Consider the following 15816-nt stretch of genomic DNA (forward strand, 5'->3'; position numbering starts at 1 on the left):
GGAGCTGAGAAGTATTCTCCGTAATACATCGCAAATATCACACAAAACATTGATTCGCGATACAGTGTCGATACACTAGTATCAGGCATCGATACACTAGATGGCGACATTTTTCATCAATGCACCGGGATCGGTATTGGACCGCTATAAGTTTTATAACTTTACATTTTTAGCATGTTTGTGGTAGCTAGTCTCGGAATCCTTCACGTGTACCGATAGTAGTACCTTTTTCTCGTAATACTGAGATTTGGACTCTCACAACATCATGAGATTTCTCGTAAAGGACGACTTTACGATGTTATTTTCGTGACTTTGTTCTTATGACTGATTCTCATAATTTTTCATTTTTATTTTACGCACATGATGACATCATTCTCGTCATAACAGTAGTACTGTACATGAATTCCAACGTGCGCTGGCAAAATGCTGCAATATTATTTACCATCCCCAATTTACACAAAAATAAAGTTGAATCCTACTGCTGAGCTAACTTACAGGGGGTTTCAAAACATTATTTTTTTTTTTTTATAATACCGAAATGTTTTAAGAGCAGTCCATGCCCCAGCACCAGAGGCCAAACGGTAGTACCTTCTACGTTCTTCTACAAATACTTTTTGAATAATACATGGCAGGCAGTGCATTAAAAAGCATGTACAAAAATAATAATCATAATCATAATAATAATAGTAATAATAAGCCCTCCCGTTCCGTAAGTGTCATGCATAACGTGTCCACGATCGGTCGCCTCAGCGGAGAAGGCCTCAAAAGGATCATTAGCAGTATGTTTGTGTGTCGGCACGTAATACAAATATATAGATATATATTTATATATAGATATATATGTACTGTAGATATAGCTTCCGTGGTTTGCAAACTCCCTGATATTTCATCGTTTCATCACTACACATATGATGACAGAAACAAACAAACAACAACAACAAAAAAAGTTGATATGGACAAAATGTATTATTGCTTGATCAGATGTGGATTTACAAAATTTTTATTTTTTTTTTGCTTTTTTTGGCAACTAATCCATAAAGACTCATAAAATTGGCATAGTTTTTTGTTGCTAGGCTGTTACTGTAACTTTTTTTTGCATGCAGGTTATTATTAAAATGTTGAACAAATTAAAAAAAAATGTTGAAAAAAAGGCAAAATAAATTAGAAAGTGTCAAATGCTTTGGCATATTCCCGAACAGAAGGTGAAATAAAGTGCAAATAAATAATGTTTGAAAACATCAAGGAATGAATAAATAGCAATAAATAGTTGCGGAATACTGTGTGGTGATTTATTTTTTTTTTAGATTTTTTTTTCCACAAATACCATAAAAGGTCAGGCCTTGACATTTTTTAATTTCTCCACTAGTGTTGGCATTAAAAGACCAAATACCGTTTTTGAGATAAATACTGAGTGTAGTACCGCAGAAATATGGAAGTACACTGTATATTTAAACCCATGATGAAAACAAAACTGGACCTATTTGGGGTCCTGAGCCACAGTTTGGGAACCCCTCCTTTCAAAACAAATCAAATGAAAAAATTACCCCGACGTTTTTGTTTTTTTGTTAGTTTTCCGCGTCACCGGCAAGTACTCGGATACAGTGTGAACGCGTACTCCTGTCGCTTCTCCGACGCCGTTGTGCTTGCTTGTGTTAGTTATTACAGTCTACATGTGCTGTGCTTTGTTTGTTGTCCTCTGCAGCTTATTAGTGGGATGTTGTTTTTTTTTTTTTTTCTGACTGAGTGGATTATTCCCAGCTGTTTTGTTTATTATTGTTTTGGACTGTGGCTTTTAAGAAAAATAATGTACAGTCCACGTATTTGTGACCGGGAGGATTTTTTTTTCCAACTTTTTGGGTTATTTTGAGCCATGGCATCTCATTCTATTATGCAAGGTGTCCAGTTATCATAAATAATAACAAGTTCTTGCATAATTGGCTGTGCATGCTGTTTCCCTTTTTTTCATTTTTTTTTTAAACTTATGCTTGTTTCTACTAGTCAAAGTGAATCAGTTCCCATGATGCTTAGCACTGATTACTTGACTTTTTTTTTTTTGACTGTGTGGATTATTTCGTGTCGTAGACTTTTTGTGCGTTATTTGTAGTTGTCATGTTTATTTCTATCGGGTAGGTTGTGTCATTAATACGTGGCGAGTGAAGTAAAAGCATTGACAACCCATCCATCCATCTATTTTCTTTGCCGGTTATCCTCACAAGGGTCACGAGGAGTGCTGGAAGCTATCCCAGCTGTCAATGGGTAGGAGGCGGGGTACACCCTGAACTGGTAGCCAGCCAATCGCAGGGCACATGGAGACAAATAGCCGCAGTCACAATCACACCAAGGGGGAATTTAGTGTGTCCAATTATTCTTGCACGTTTTGGGGATGTGGGAGGAAAGCGGAGTGCCCACTCGGAGGAAACCCCATGCAGGCACAGGGAGAACGTGCAAACTCCGCACTGGTGGCTTCCAGGATCGAACCCGGGACCTCAGAACTGTGAGGCCACCTGATCCACCATTCCTCCCGATTGACTACCTTCTGTTGTTTTTCTTGGCTGCATTGTTTTCTTTTTTTTTTTTTTTTCGTCCAATCAGATTTCAATCTCGGTCTGTTGCCATGTCAATTTAATCTCCCCAGAGCCTTGAGAATAAGTTTTCCTGGTCAAGATAGACGTCACTTACACTAGCAATGGAAATGTTTTGTGAGCATATTAGATTTCTATTTCGTCCTCATAGGGTCAGAGCGCCGACCCTCGATGATGTCAGCGTTTTTCCATCCTCTGATTGGTCGGTCAGAAGAAAACTTTGATTGGCAAAACATGACTGCGGCTATCAGTATCTATGTGTCAAATATATTTTGTCGAAATGATTTGAGGCTGAACTGAAGTATTGATTTTGAACTGCTGTGTGTAGAACAGTTGTGAGGTGTAATATTGCGTTTTTTCGCTAACTGTGATGCGATGGGGTTGGCAATAAGAGGTGGATGACGTCGGCGAAGCCCCGGGTACCGAACACTTTGCCCCCGCTGCCTTATGAGCAACCGCACGACCTCACCACGCGTTATCCAAGCGTGCCAGAGGAGGGGGACTGTAAAGATCTTGAGCACGCAATCAGAACCATGCCAGCAGCCAGTGTCAAGCGGGCCGCGGCACGGTCGGAACAGGGGAGTCCGCGCGTGGAATCGCCAGGTGGCCAGAACGCCGGAGCGTCACTCCCCCAGCGAGTCGATGGGGGAGAAAGCCCCCTTGAAGCACGCCGACTCGTAGTGCTTGTTCAGGTAGCTCTTGAGCGCAAAGGTCTTGTCGCAGCGCTTGCACTTGTAGTGCTTGAAGGCCGAGTGCGTCTGCATGTGCGCGCGCAGGTTGGAGCGGTCGGCGAAGGCCTTGCCGCAGTGCGCGCAGCCGAAGGGCTTCTCGCCCGTGTGCGAGCGCATGTGACCCTGCAGCAGCCACGGGCGGCTGAAGGCCTTGCCGCAGACGTTGCACTTGTGCTTGAGGTCGTGCGTGAGCAGGTGCATGGCCATGGCCGGCATGGACACGTAGACCTTGCCGCACGTCGGGCACTTCTTGGCCATCTTGCTGTCCATGCTGCGGTGCGTCTGCTTGTGGCGGCTCAGGTTGGACGAGGTGGCGTAGGTCTTGCCGCACTCGCCGCACGAGTGCCTCTGAGGGGCGCCGGGCCCTGCCGCTCCTGCTCCCTCTCCGGTCCCGCCTCCCTTCCGTCTCGACCGGCCGTCCACGATGAAGAAGGCGTCCACGGAGTAGGCCTCGCCGACGGCGGCGTCCCCGTTGATGTAGCCGCTGGCCGCCGACGACACCTCCGAGCGGGGGCTGTCGGGCTGGTCCGAGTCGCCGTGGGGGTCGCCGTGGAGGCCGCCGGCGTAGCCGCCGCCGATGCGGCTGTAGATGATGGACGGGCGGGGAGGGGAGGGCGGGGCTTTGGAGATGGCGGGCAAGTCGCTGCGCGCCGGGTCGTCGTACGGGGACGGGCTCAGATAATCTCGCTCGTAACCTGAGGAGACACGAGAAGTGCTCGGTGAGGAAATGAGACGCCGACCGCTTTGGAAATCTTTAGGGGGGTAGGGGGGGGGGGTTATTTATAAACCCTGCTGCAGGATAATATATGCTGCACTGCCTGGACATTTTATTGGGTACACTCAATCCAACAAATATTTTTTTTCAATTTTCCATAATAAACATGAAACGGTACCAAAACTGGGAGGCAATCATGTAACATCACTTTGAGCAAATGAAAATAAGAAGTCTCTCACGCACATGTCCTCAAATACGACACAACGCTAGATTCACTTAGTAGGTACAGTGTATGTGTCACACGCTAGTAGCATCCTTAACTTTATTACCCAAATACGCTACTAGTTTTTCTTCACAAGTAGCATATAGTTGTTGTTTTCCTGCGAGTGCATAGAAATGTCCAACAGTAGTGCAAAAAACACCCATTCTCATAATTTGCCCCAGTTGTTTTACCACTAGTGAGGCGAATTAGCATACTAGTACACAGACCTTGAGCTGGATATCAAGAATATCAAATAAATGCTCAAACAGCTCCATAGAAAGTCATTTGAGCGTTAATTCGATGTCCGATGTACTAGTATGCTGTTTGTCCTCACTAGTAGGATGACTTTGCCATAATAATTGGACAACTTCATGTAACTTCAGTGTGGACAAACTGCAGTAGCTGACATGTGATGATACTAACCAGTAGAACTTTTATGTTGTCATTATTAGAACTAGTAGCATGTAGTTGTGGCTAAAGTAGGCTACAATTGTGTCTGAAAGCTCTCTGGTGACGGAACGCTAACTTTGGAGCTGAGAAATATTCTCCCCAATACATCGCAAATATCACACAAAACATTGATTCGCGATACAGTGTCAATACACTAGTATCGGGTATCGATACACCAGATGGGATCATGATGGCGACATTTTTCATCAATGCGCCAGGATCGGTGTCAGACTGCTATAGGTCTTAGGATAGGTTTTGGATGTTTGTGCTAGCTTGTCAACTCGTGCACTGTTTTGCCTCACTCGTGCCATGTACTGTAGTTGTACAATTACTTTGGAGATATAATTGTTGGAAAAAGGCTAATAGTCGGCTGGTCGTTCTAGTAGTCTGCCCTAGACATCCTACTAGTGCACTGCATTGTGTTACTAGGGAGAACAATAGAAAGCGTACTAGTACATGGACTTCAAGCTTGTCATCAAGCAATTTGAGCATTTATCCACTATCCTTGCTAGGACAGCTACTAGTACTTGACAGATTCTTACTTTGTTAGTTGGGTTTAGTAGTGTTACTAGTGCCACACAGTAGTTTACTCGTAAGGTTTAACTGGATACTTGTAGGCCATAAGTGGCACATCAGGCATTCTACTCGTGCGCTGAATTGTTTGACAAGAGAGGACAAAGAGCATACTAGCGCGGACCTTCTCGAATAAATGCTCCGAAGCTTTTCCTTCGTGACGCTGCACTTTCTGCCTTTGAAATCGCGCACGGCGGAATTATTTTTACTCTCCGCTTGTGACACGCACTCAGCCAGCCGGCAGCGGCGGGCAGCGCGCCGATCAATAGCTGCTCCATTTCAATTAGCGCACTCTGAGAGATACTTGTGCTGGTAATATCATTTCACCGGCCACTTCTGAGAAAAGCATCCATGTTGGCGGTAATAGCAACTGGGGGGGGGGGCCGTTGAGGGAGAGGGTGGAAGTCAAGCTGCTTGTTTACACGCTAACCGGACGTTTTGAGAGAGGGAAGACGTAGGCAAACAAGATGGAGTCTTGACGTCACGAGTCATGAATATTCGAAAAATTGCACTCCCGACTGCGAATGTTTTATAGAGCATGAGTGAAGTTTTGCAAAGATGACCAAGTGTTCATTTGAGCAAACAGGAAGCTTGACTCACAGCTCCGGAGCGTGTGGATGCGTGGACTTGACTTTTGAGTTTCATCTAAGCTAAGTAAAACCGGTTGATTTTATTTATTTATTTATTTTTTTTTTTTTTTTTGGGGGGGGGGGGTGAAAGTAATTTAGAAAAGAGACAGCAGCCTGATGTTTTCATGCACACTCGTGCGCTTTGGCCTCCGTGCGGAGCGCAAAGTGCTTCCCGTGTGCCTGCGTGTGTGTGTGTGTGTGAGAAATGCCGCGCACTCAGGCGTGTAAGCTGCCTGGAAAATATGCCAACTTGACACAAACGCAGCAGCACTGCAAAGTGTGTGCGTGTGTGTGAGCGTGCGCGCAACAAGCGCCGCCTGCTCGAGTCGCAGTCGTGTTATATTTATAACATGGCCGTTTGGAGGCTACAATTGGCCTGCCGTGCTCCCGCTACCTGCACGTTTGCCTGCATCATAAGTCACGCTGTTATTCATTTGGCCGCTAGGGGGCAGAAAAGATCCAAAGCGACCTGACATGACCATTTAAGAATACATTTTTTTGTGTGTGTATAAAATTATACCCCTTCCACACACTTTAACCACATCTAAACATGTTTAAATACACTTTATTAAAGTATTCGTTCACGCTTGCACTAAATTTCTCGCTTGCACAAAACAAAAAGGAAATAAAAGTCCAAACGATGTAGTTTCTTCGGACAAAAGTCGGTTAGCTTCATGCTAATGTGCTATACGAAACAGCATAGATGGAAATGAACATAGATAAACCGTCATAGAACTGCGACTGTACTGCAACTGCACACACCGATAAATAGAGCATAAAACAATATTGATGGAGATTGATGAATTTATTATCATTTTGTTTTGGCATTTCTCCACCCACCACCAGGGGGCGGTGTATATTATGACAATTCAACATGCAGTACGGCGACGGATTTTATCGAGTTTGGTGTTTTTGGAGAATTCATGGAACTTCGCAGTATGTTCGATGGTAAATCCAACGTGGACTTCTGTTCACTTCGCAACACAATATTTAATAGCCAAATGTATCACGAGCAAACCCACAAAATAGTCTCAAGATGTCATGGACGAAAAGACACGGGAGGTCTGCCGTTGTGGTTTGATGGGGGCATGTGAGGGTCGGTCTTTGCTATTTCCTGGGGTCCTCGTATGATAGACTGCTAGAAATTTTTGGCTAATTGAAACCAGTGTTTTTGTGTTTTTTTTTTTGTCATTTTTGCCATTTTGCATAGGTGGTAGTGAAGTTGACGACTCACCTTGAAACAGTTGAAAGTTAAGTCACCAAAGGCAGTTTCACATAGCAACATCAACGTTAGCATCCGCGTCTATCGCAAGTAGACCCTCCAAAAAGTCTCAAGAAGCCATGACTGGAATTTCCACCAGTTCGGCTGGATTTAGCCTAATAATTTTGATGGATTTCTAATAATCATTATTACATTTCACAACCATCTTTTGCTGCACACAGCGACGAAAACTCAAATCCTGTATTTGGTACTGCAGTTCTGTCTACTATGCACATTTGGTTAAAATCCGACAAAATCTGAACATAAATTAGTCTTTCCTGCCACAGCTGAGTGTGGCCAAAATGTGAACTTCAAACCCAAAATGAATACTTCTTGTGTCTTTTCAGTCATGGTTTTTTTGACACTTTATGATGGGTCTGCAAATTTGGAGGGTTGACTTCTCAAAAGGCCATATTTATTCTCCATTTTTTAAAAAATGTGATGTTTACAATCAGCAGAGGCATAAAGTGCACCATCCATGTACTGTATTCTGTATGTCTTCTCTTTACAATTTCTGCACCACCATTTTTTCTTTTTCTTTTTTACAGTTTTATAGCTCCCTGGTTTTCTCTCCGTCACCTGAGTTGCCACCCACCCCACATCCCCACCCCATCCGAGGCAGTCATGACTAATGCTGCTACGGGGATTAAAATAACGTGTTGGATTGGTGTGTGTGTGCGTGTGTGTGTGTGTGTGCGACTGACTTTTATGATGATGGAATCGCAGGCTCAGTTCCCCGCGTCGGCCGTGACAGTAGGAGCGCTCCAGCTCGGCGGTCGAAATGTCATCTAGCTTGACTTTCTTCACCAGGAAAGAGCGAGGCATGATGGCAGCGTACACACACACACACACACACACACACACACACACCCACACAAACACAAACCACTTCACACTTTATGAAAAGTTATTTAAAAAGTTTGTTCTCCCAGAAAACTGCGGTGAGAACATTCTAAGAGCGGGAATATATTTTCAAAAAAAAAAAAAAAAAAAGGTTCTGGGTTTGCGTTACTGTGATTTTAATTCCTCTCCCCTGTCAGGTCCTTCAGAACCGGTCAGCTCCCTGAAGCGAGCCGGTCGTCGCCGCTGTCCCTTCAGCACCACAAAGGCCGCACAAGTCAGGCACATTCCAGTGTACAAAAAAAAAAAATCTTCTTTTGTGCGTCTTTACCCTGAAAAAAAGTGAACAGCAGACGTTCAGCAGTGTCCAAAACGCGTCCCCGGACGTCCTTGCGTCATATTAAGCGCATTATTGCTCCCATAAAAAAAAAAAATGCTTCACATGTGCACGAAAGAGCACCACACGTTCCTCCTCTTCCTCCTCTTCTTCATCTGCCTCTGCTTCTGCTCACTGTGCGTGAAGCTGCAGCAGCTCTCTGGTGCACAGGACCAGCTGTTGCCCTTATATAGACGAGAGAGGTGCACAGAGACTGAGAGAGAGAGAGAGAGAGAGAGAGAGAGAGAGAGAGAGAGAGAGAGAGAGAGAGAGAGAGAGAGAGAGAGAGAGAGAGAGAGAGAGAAAGCATCAGGTCCAATGGGAACACCGTTGAGGGATTTAATGAGCTACTTTGAAAGCGCTTGGCGGCTCGGCGCTGATTTATAAGGCAGTTAAAGGGGAGCAAAAAGGGGATTTGCAAAAAAAAAAAAAAGCAAACTGTGTGATAAAAGAGAAAGGGCCACACAGGGAAGGAAACAATTGAAAATGAATGAGAAATAAACGTGTGATGAGAGAGACTGACGAGCACACGCAATGAAAAGAAAATTTTAAATTGAAAAAAAAAGGAGTGCGAGGGTATGACTTAAATTAAGTAACACGTTAAAATAAAGGAAAATACAGTCACAAAGAGGAAACAAAAGGGAGCATTTGGGCGACACTGAAAGTAAAATAAATTACTGGTAGTATCATCCATCCATCCATCCATTTTCTTTTGCCGCTTATCCTCACAAGAGTCACCGGGAGTGCTGGAGCCTATCCCAGCTGTTAACGGGCATGAGGCGGGGTACACCCTGAACTGGTTGCCAGCCAATCGCAGGGCAAATCGAGACAAACAGTCGCGCTCACAATCACACCTCGGGGCAATTTAAAGTGTCCAATTAATGCTGCATGTTTTTTTGGGATGTGGGAGGAAACCCGCGCAGGCACGGGGAGAACATGCAAACTCCACACAGGCGGGGCTGGGATCGAAACCGGGTCCTCGGAACTGTGAGGCCAGCGCTTTACCAGCTTCGCCACCATACTGCCTGGTCGTATCAATAAATTATAAATAAATCGTATTACAAAAAGAGGAAAGAGAAATTGATTGATGCTGAAAATATGATGAATTTGAAATAAATTAACACATGACAAAAATATATACAGTATATATGGTGTAATAGGGCCACACTGAAAATAAACTAAATACATAAAATTACAAGGAGAAAAAAGAAACACACTTTAGAATAAAAGAAATATTAAATAATAAAATATTTGAAAAATAGTTAAAATGAATAAATCCAAATAAAACTTGAATAAATCATTACCTCTAGACACCAACATTCTTCACACAATACATTTTCCCTTTAAAAAAAAAGTGAACTGAATTTTTCTCATTAGGGGGACAAGCAGGAGTGATGCATTGTTTTGGATGTTTACACTCAAAGTGAGTTTTCCCTGCAGCGAGGACACACGTACACACACATGCACGCGCACACTCATGCGCACGTACACACACACAGCCCTCCCCCCTCATTCATGCTGATGCAGAGAGGCGGGATGACGACGTGTGATGTAATCCAGTGACGCGTGCGCTTTATGTAAGATGTGTTCACCAAAGTCCTTGGAATTAACCAGTTTCTTTTGTTGGGGGGGGGGGTAATCAAACCTTGAGAGTACCCTAAGTTTTATTTATTTATTTATGTATTTATTTATTTATTTATTGTTTCCTTTTTAGGTCCTCAGGAAAAATCTGGTAGGAAATGCTAAGAATGGTTCACTTCTTGTTGTGAGTCTTCCTGCTGAGCTCAGCGCTGTTTTTCTACCATTTGGTGTGTGTGTGTGGACATGTGGAGACTGGAGGTCTCTTAGCATAATAATAGACTTGAAATCACTGGTGTGTGTGTCTGTGTGCGTGCGAGTGTGTAAAAGGCTCTCAGGCAACACAATGGACAGGAGGTTGTTGACTTTTCATTCCTTTCTCTTTAAAGGGCCATCCAAATGAGTTCAGGCCTCGTTTCGAATAGAGAAGGTCTTTTCCATTGCAAGCAAACGAGAGGGAGGGGGCGGGGGGGGGGGTCAGAAGGCCTTCCAGAGGACAAAGACAAGGTCAAAACGGGCGAGGAAAATAATGGGAATGAGCCGTTCCGGGGTCAAACTGCAGCCGTCGTAATAGCTTTCTTAACTGGTCGCACGTTAACATTCTTAACTGTTAGACAAGTGACGAAAATTGCCGCCCAGTTTATTATTCACATTGTGGGCGGAGATGATGCAAATGAACTCTTTGTACAACGTGACTAATCAAATCTTAAGATGAATTGCGCTTGCTTGTTTAGCGTCCTTTTAAAGCACGCCTGAACAGCAGCTGCCAACCGGCTCACAAAGCGACCCCAGCGTAGCGGTGGGGGGAACTTTTATGTTTGTGGAGACATTTTTGAGAAGTAACAAAAATATTGCCGACATGTTGCCCTCGGTGTGATTGTGAGTGTGGCTGTTTGTCTCGATGTGCCCTGCGATTGGCTGGCAACCAGATCAGGGTGTACCCCGCGTCCTGCCTGTTGACAGCTGGAATCGGCTCTCGCACTCCCGTGACCCTCGTGAGGATAAGCGGCTAAGGAAATGGATGGATGAATGTTGTCAGTGCAGTTTTGGTGTTTCTGAATGATCAAAGTCACAAGAAATTACACCATATCAACAATGGTAAAACTCCTTCCAAATCCTCCAGGTCAATTCAAGACACTGTTCTGGCCTCTCCTAAAGCAGTTTTGGGGGTGTGCTGTCCCACATTTTAAACGCAATGCTACGCAGGATGTCCACACATGCTGGGTCAGTTCCTGCCTTCCCCAAAATTACTTCATTTTCTCTAACTTTGCAATATCTTTAGTTGCCTTTTCCTCTAACACTTCCAATTCCATCACTTCCCACTTCATTCTGGACTTGCAGTTTTCCAAGGTGAAATCCAGCAGAGCTACACAAAGCACAAAATCCTCATAAAGAAAGATGTCGTTGCCAGAGTTTCCAAACGGCACGCACAACCTGTTAGCGCGAGTGAGCGCACAACGTAGCGCCCGCAATTTAGGAACTTAGTAAAAACAATCCCAATCTTCGCGAATTACATCTTAGCTTTCTTTCATAACTTCATGCATAACATTTTTGGGATATTCGAACCTGTCACACAAAAGTTTAAACGGTTATAAAATGCGAGCTGAACATCACAAGAGGTTCCTTCGTTGAAGTGTGCAAAGAAGTTAAGCACAGTAAAACGGAAGACGCCAAAGCCCACTTCAAAGACAAGCTAAAGATCGGGGATGTCATTTGCGAGCGCGGCGAGGATCCATATGCGCTCTCTATGAATATGTATGCACTATGTATGCGGGGCGAGGGTGCCATTAATATGTATTGTTTGGTAATGAGGCGAGCGGGGCACATCAGATGGGTCCTTCCTTAACTACTCACATGTGGCTCATTAAGGAGCAGACCATGCAGAGCACCTGATACCCCCCCACCCCAAAAAAAAAAGAAATGACCACCATCCTCTCTCTGATGCAACCATATATTTATCCTATGTTTGTTCCGTCACCACCCTCGCAACTCACCACTCTTTTCCCAAATCATCTTTCCCCACTGAAATGAATGAGAAAACCATTAATCGGTCCCAGCGCCACAAAAACCAACCGCTAAAAATTCTTGCAACATGTTTTTAATGGACAGCATTGGTCTTTTTAAACACATATTGTAATAACATAAGTGAATGGAATGTAGCGTTGTTGTAGCGTCAACTGGGAGTGGCAATTTGTTGAAGAACCGTTCACATTCTGGCAAACCGCTGCTCGTTGTGGAATCCACTGCCACCGTAGTTCGTTAACACTCATAACTCAACGTAAAAAAAAAAAAAAAAAAAAGAAAATAGCTGCGCACGGGCTGGTATCTCGAAAAACTTAGGTCACTTAACTCGAAGTACCGCTATGTATTGTGTTTTCTTTTCGTATTGTCATAGGCGGCAAATTTATTATTCCTTTGCGCGGATGCAGATCACCTTTGGAGGAGCACGTGGGGCGTATATGCATATAGACAGCTTTATGAGTCATTCATTCAAAGGCAGACAGCTTATTAACCAGTCTGTCTTCTCAGCTGCCTCGCACCTGGGACTACCGCAAGCAGGTCCCAGGACACCGCGAGCACATCCGAGGCATGCACACGGACACTCTGTGATGCCCGAACAAAGACCATATTTACCCTTCTTTACTCAAATCGTAGACATCCTGTTCGAAATCTCGAATTAAAGACTGTCAAAAGTTGCATGCAGACCCCAAAACTAGTTTCAGGGAGCCATTTGGTAGGTATGTCTTGCGTGAGTACACCCACAAAAAAAATGTCTCAAGATACCATGGCAAAAAAAAAAAAAAAAAAGCAGGAAGGTAAGCGTTTTGGTTCGTAGCCATTTTCGAGCATTTCCAGGAGTCCACAAAAAAAGATGGCAAGTTGGCCATTTTGCTTTGAAGAAGCCCTTTGAAGGTCACTTCTGGTTTTTCACTCGCTAACTGATCCCGCTAAACAATTGGGAGACGCTAAATTGCAAATTAGTCCAGCTTTCGTCATTATTATTCCTCCGTCTGTGACTTGGGTTTCTGTTTTAAGTTCTTGAGCCTTGCTGGGCTTTGATTTTTCAAAAATTTAGCCCCTGAAGCCTGTTTAACTTAGCAAAATGAAATGTAATTAGAAGCAGCATAAGCAGACCCACGAGACAAATCTTAAAGGCACAGGAAGACGGCCATTTTGGGTTATTTTCGCCATTTTTTTTTCCCGCCAGGCGTTCCTCAAAGACCGACTACTCCTAGAGACGTTGAATTTTTATCAGATCCGAACCACTTCCATGGGACAAATGTGGTGCTTCCCTATTATTTTAATGAGCAAAAAAAAAAAAAAAAAAATCTTCTTGATTGATGGCATTCAGTCTCCATTCAGCCTCCATTTGTAAACTCCCGAACGTGCCGCCGAAAACCGGCCCAGTTAAATTGTCTCGCTTTGTGCGACGCGGAGAGAAATAGAGCGAGAGAGGGGAGAATCAAAGGGTTAATTGGGTCTAGGGACACACACACACATATGCACACACGCGCGCGCACACACACACACACACACACACACAGCAAATCCTCTTAGCTATAATGAAGGAAGTAGAGGTGGTGAAAATGGGAGGGAAAAATATGGACCAAAAGAAAAAGCTGGGGGAGCAGATGTTGGTCAAGATAAGAAGATAAACACAAAAGGATGTTTTTTTTGGGTGGGTGCTTCACAGGATGGAAGGTTAAAAAAAAAAAAATTTGGGTGGGGGGGAAATATTAAAAAGTCGAAAATAACATTTCTGCGTCGCCATGGAAACCAGCTGCAGTCAGCCAGCCAGACAGGCCGGGATGCGACCCGCTTGTTATAAACCCTCCTTGTTAGTTAGTTAGGATGTTGCGCTGTGTGTGTGCGTGTGAGAGAGCAACAGCGTGTTAATGAAACGCTGCAGGGACCGCAAGCACTTTGTTCTATTTTGCTCCAGGCTGACTTTTCTCTGCCAGGTTTGGGATTAATTACAACAATTTCTCTCAGCGATGAGCGCCGAGATGATATTTTTAACCCGGCGGTGGAGTGAGCGCAGACGGGAAAAGTCTGACAGCGCACGGACGAGGTTGAGCGAGTGGAAACCACCGTAGGATCAAACCGAAGTCGGGCGAAACGACTCACCCTGCGATGGCATGCAACGCCAATAGTGTTTGGCAAACAAATTTGATCATATGTACGAATGGAAAAAGGTATAATGCAAGAATAAGGTCATTTTTTTCCAGTAAAAAAAAATTACATTTGCGAGAATAATGTTTGTCCATATCGTTATATATTTTAAAAAAGCATATGAAAATGAAGTCAGGTGAAAAGCAGAATGCTACGAGAATTTAAGATAATTTAAAAATAAATGTCAAGGAATAAAAGCACAATGTGAGAGTAGTAATTTTTTTGAAGGATTTTTTAAAAAAAAAAACATTCTGGGGAAAATCATTTTTTCTTTTGAAAAAAAATGCATAAAAGTGAAGTCTTATTTTTCAAGAATAAAAATGGATTTTATGATAATAATATATTTTTTTTAAGAAAAGGTGTATACTATACTACATACTATATACTATTACATCTCCTTTATCTGTATAAAAGAAAGCAATATTTTGCAGATAAAGGATTATAATTTACATTTTAAAAAATGTTGGTTTTGTTTTTCCTTGAAAGAATGGTAAAGATTTCCAGGAGAAAGTTCTGCTTTGAAAGAAGGCTTCCTGTTGGGGGCGGGGTGGGGGGTGCATGAACTTGTGGAAGGGACGGACAAGAAGCATCGGAAAGTGACTCATGCAGCCGCAGTGTGACGCAGTGGCGTGCGCTACGTTGCGTCTTTGTCAATGTCACTCGGCTTCTAGTGGATTCTTAATCTCATATGCTCCATAATGGGCGGATTATTGCGCTCTCGGATATCTTGGTCAGCTCGACCCGGCCGACGCGTGGCGTCAAAAGTTTGCGGCGGACGCGCACGGGGCGCAGTTGTGCTGATTCCGGACTTGCAGAGTGTTGCATTTATTCCATTGAGTTATGCTGCAGCCGCTAAAGTGGAGGACAATGAGATCATATCTGCCCCCCCCCCCCCCGAACCCCCCCAGAGACAACGATGAATGTAAGCGTGTGGACTGCATAAAAGTGTCTTGCTGAATTTCGCTTGAAAGTTCAGATTTGCTGAATGGGAGATTTCTCCTTCAGGAAAGCACCCAAAGCGATACGACAACCACACTGGAAGATAGAAATGTATTTACAGAATATATATATTTATAATGTGAGTAAAACAAAACACTTTTGAATTTTAAAACAAATGCATTTTATCTAGATTTTTTTTTCCACGATTTTCTCAAACAGATACAGTAAATATATATATTTTTTGTAATTTTTTTTTACAATTAACTGAAGGAATAGTGGGGGGAAAAAAGCACAATACTATGTGAGTAAGTAACTGTGTGTATTACTTGTAAGGGTCCAGCTTTAGTCTCCCAGTATTTTTGGGATATTCTTTTCAGCGTGGCCCTAATACGTCTTCATTTTTTCATTTATGATATAAATGTGCCGGAGTTGGACAAAGGCTGTGGAAAAGGCAAGGGGGCCCCCACGCAGGCTTGCCGAGGGCAGGGGGGGGGGCGGTTGAAGGTCTCCGAAGGCGTCACGTCGGCCGAGCGGATCAACGAGATGGCGAAACGAGGAGGGAAAGTCCGAGGAAGTGTGCAGACATGCTTTAATGGTTTTAGGGATGAAAACTTTTGAAGCGTTCTTTTTTTTTTCTTTTTTTTTTTTCTTTTTTCCACCCGCCTCATTCAAGTTTGTCCCCAAAGCTCTGCGGTCAAGTCAGCTTT

General features: G+C 43.7%; 1 protein-coding gene across 1 annotated transcript; it reads right to left on the reverse strand.

Annotated features, from left to right (window-relative positions):
- Positions 1-1717: 1717 nt before the first annotated feature.
- LOC133498022 (transcriptional repressor scratch 1-like) lies at positions 1718-8169 on the reverse strand. Its single transcript, XM_061814384.1, has 2 exons — positions 7908-8169; positions 1718-4008 (listed from the first exon to the last, which is right to left on the reverse strand). Exons 1-2 carry the CDS (start codon positions 8026-8028, stop codon positions 3206-3208), a joined length of 924 nt encoding a protein of 307 aa, XP_061670368.1. The 5' UTR covers positions 8029-8169; the 3' UTR covers positions 1718-3205.
- Positions 8170-15816: the final 7647 nt, after the last annotated feature.

This window comes from Syngnathoides biaculeatus, chromosome 1, assembly GCF_019802595.1.
Source record: "Syngnathoides biaculeatus isolate LvHL_M chromosome 1, ASM1980259v1, whole genome shotgun sequence".
NCBI lineage: Eukaryota > Metazoa > Chordata > Actinopteri > Syngnathiformes > Syngnathidae > Syngnathoides > Syngnathoides biaculeatus.

Bases quoted from the DNA above. Each gene is read 5' to 3' on its own strand.
- LOC133498022 (XM_061814384.1), bottom strand. From the start codon at position 8,028: ATGCCTCGCTCTTTCCTGGTGAAGAAAGTCAAGCTAGATGACATTTCG. The intron at 4,009-7,907 runs GTCAGTCGCACA...GTGTCTCCTCAG, and splicing joins GCGATTCCATCATCATAAAA to GTTACGAGCGAGATTATCTG.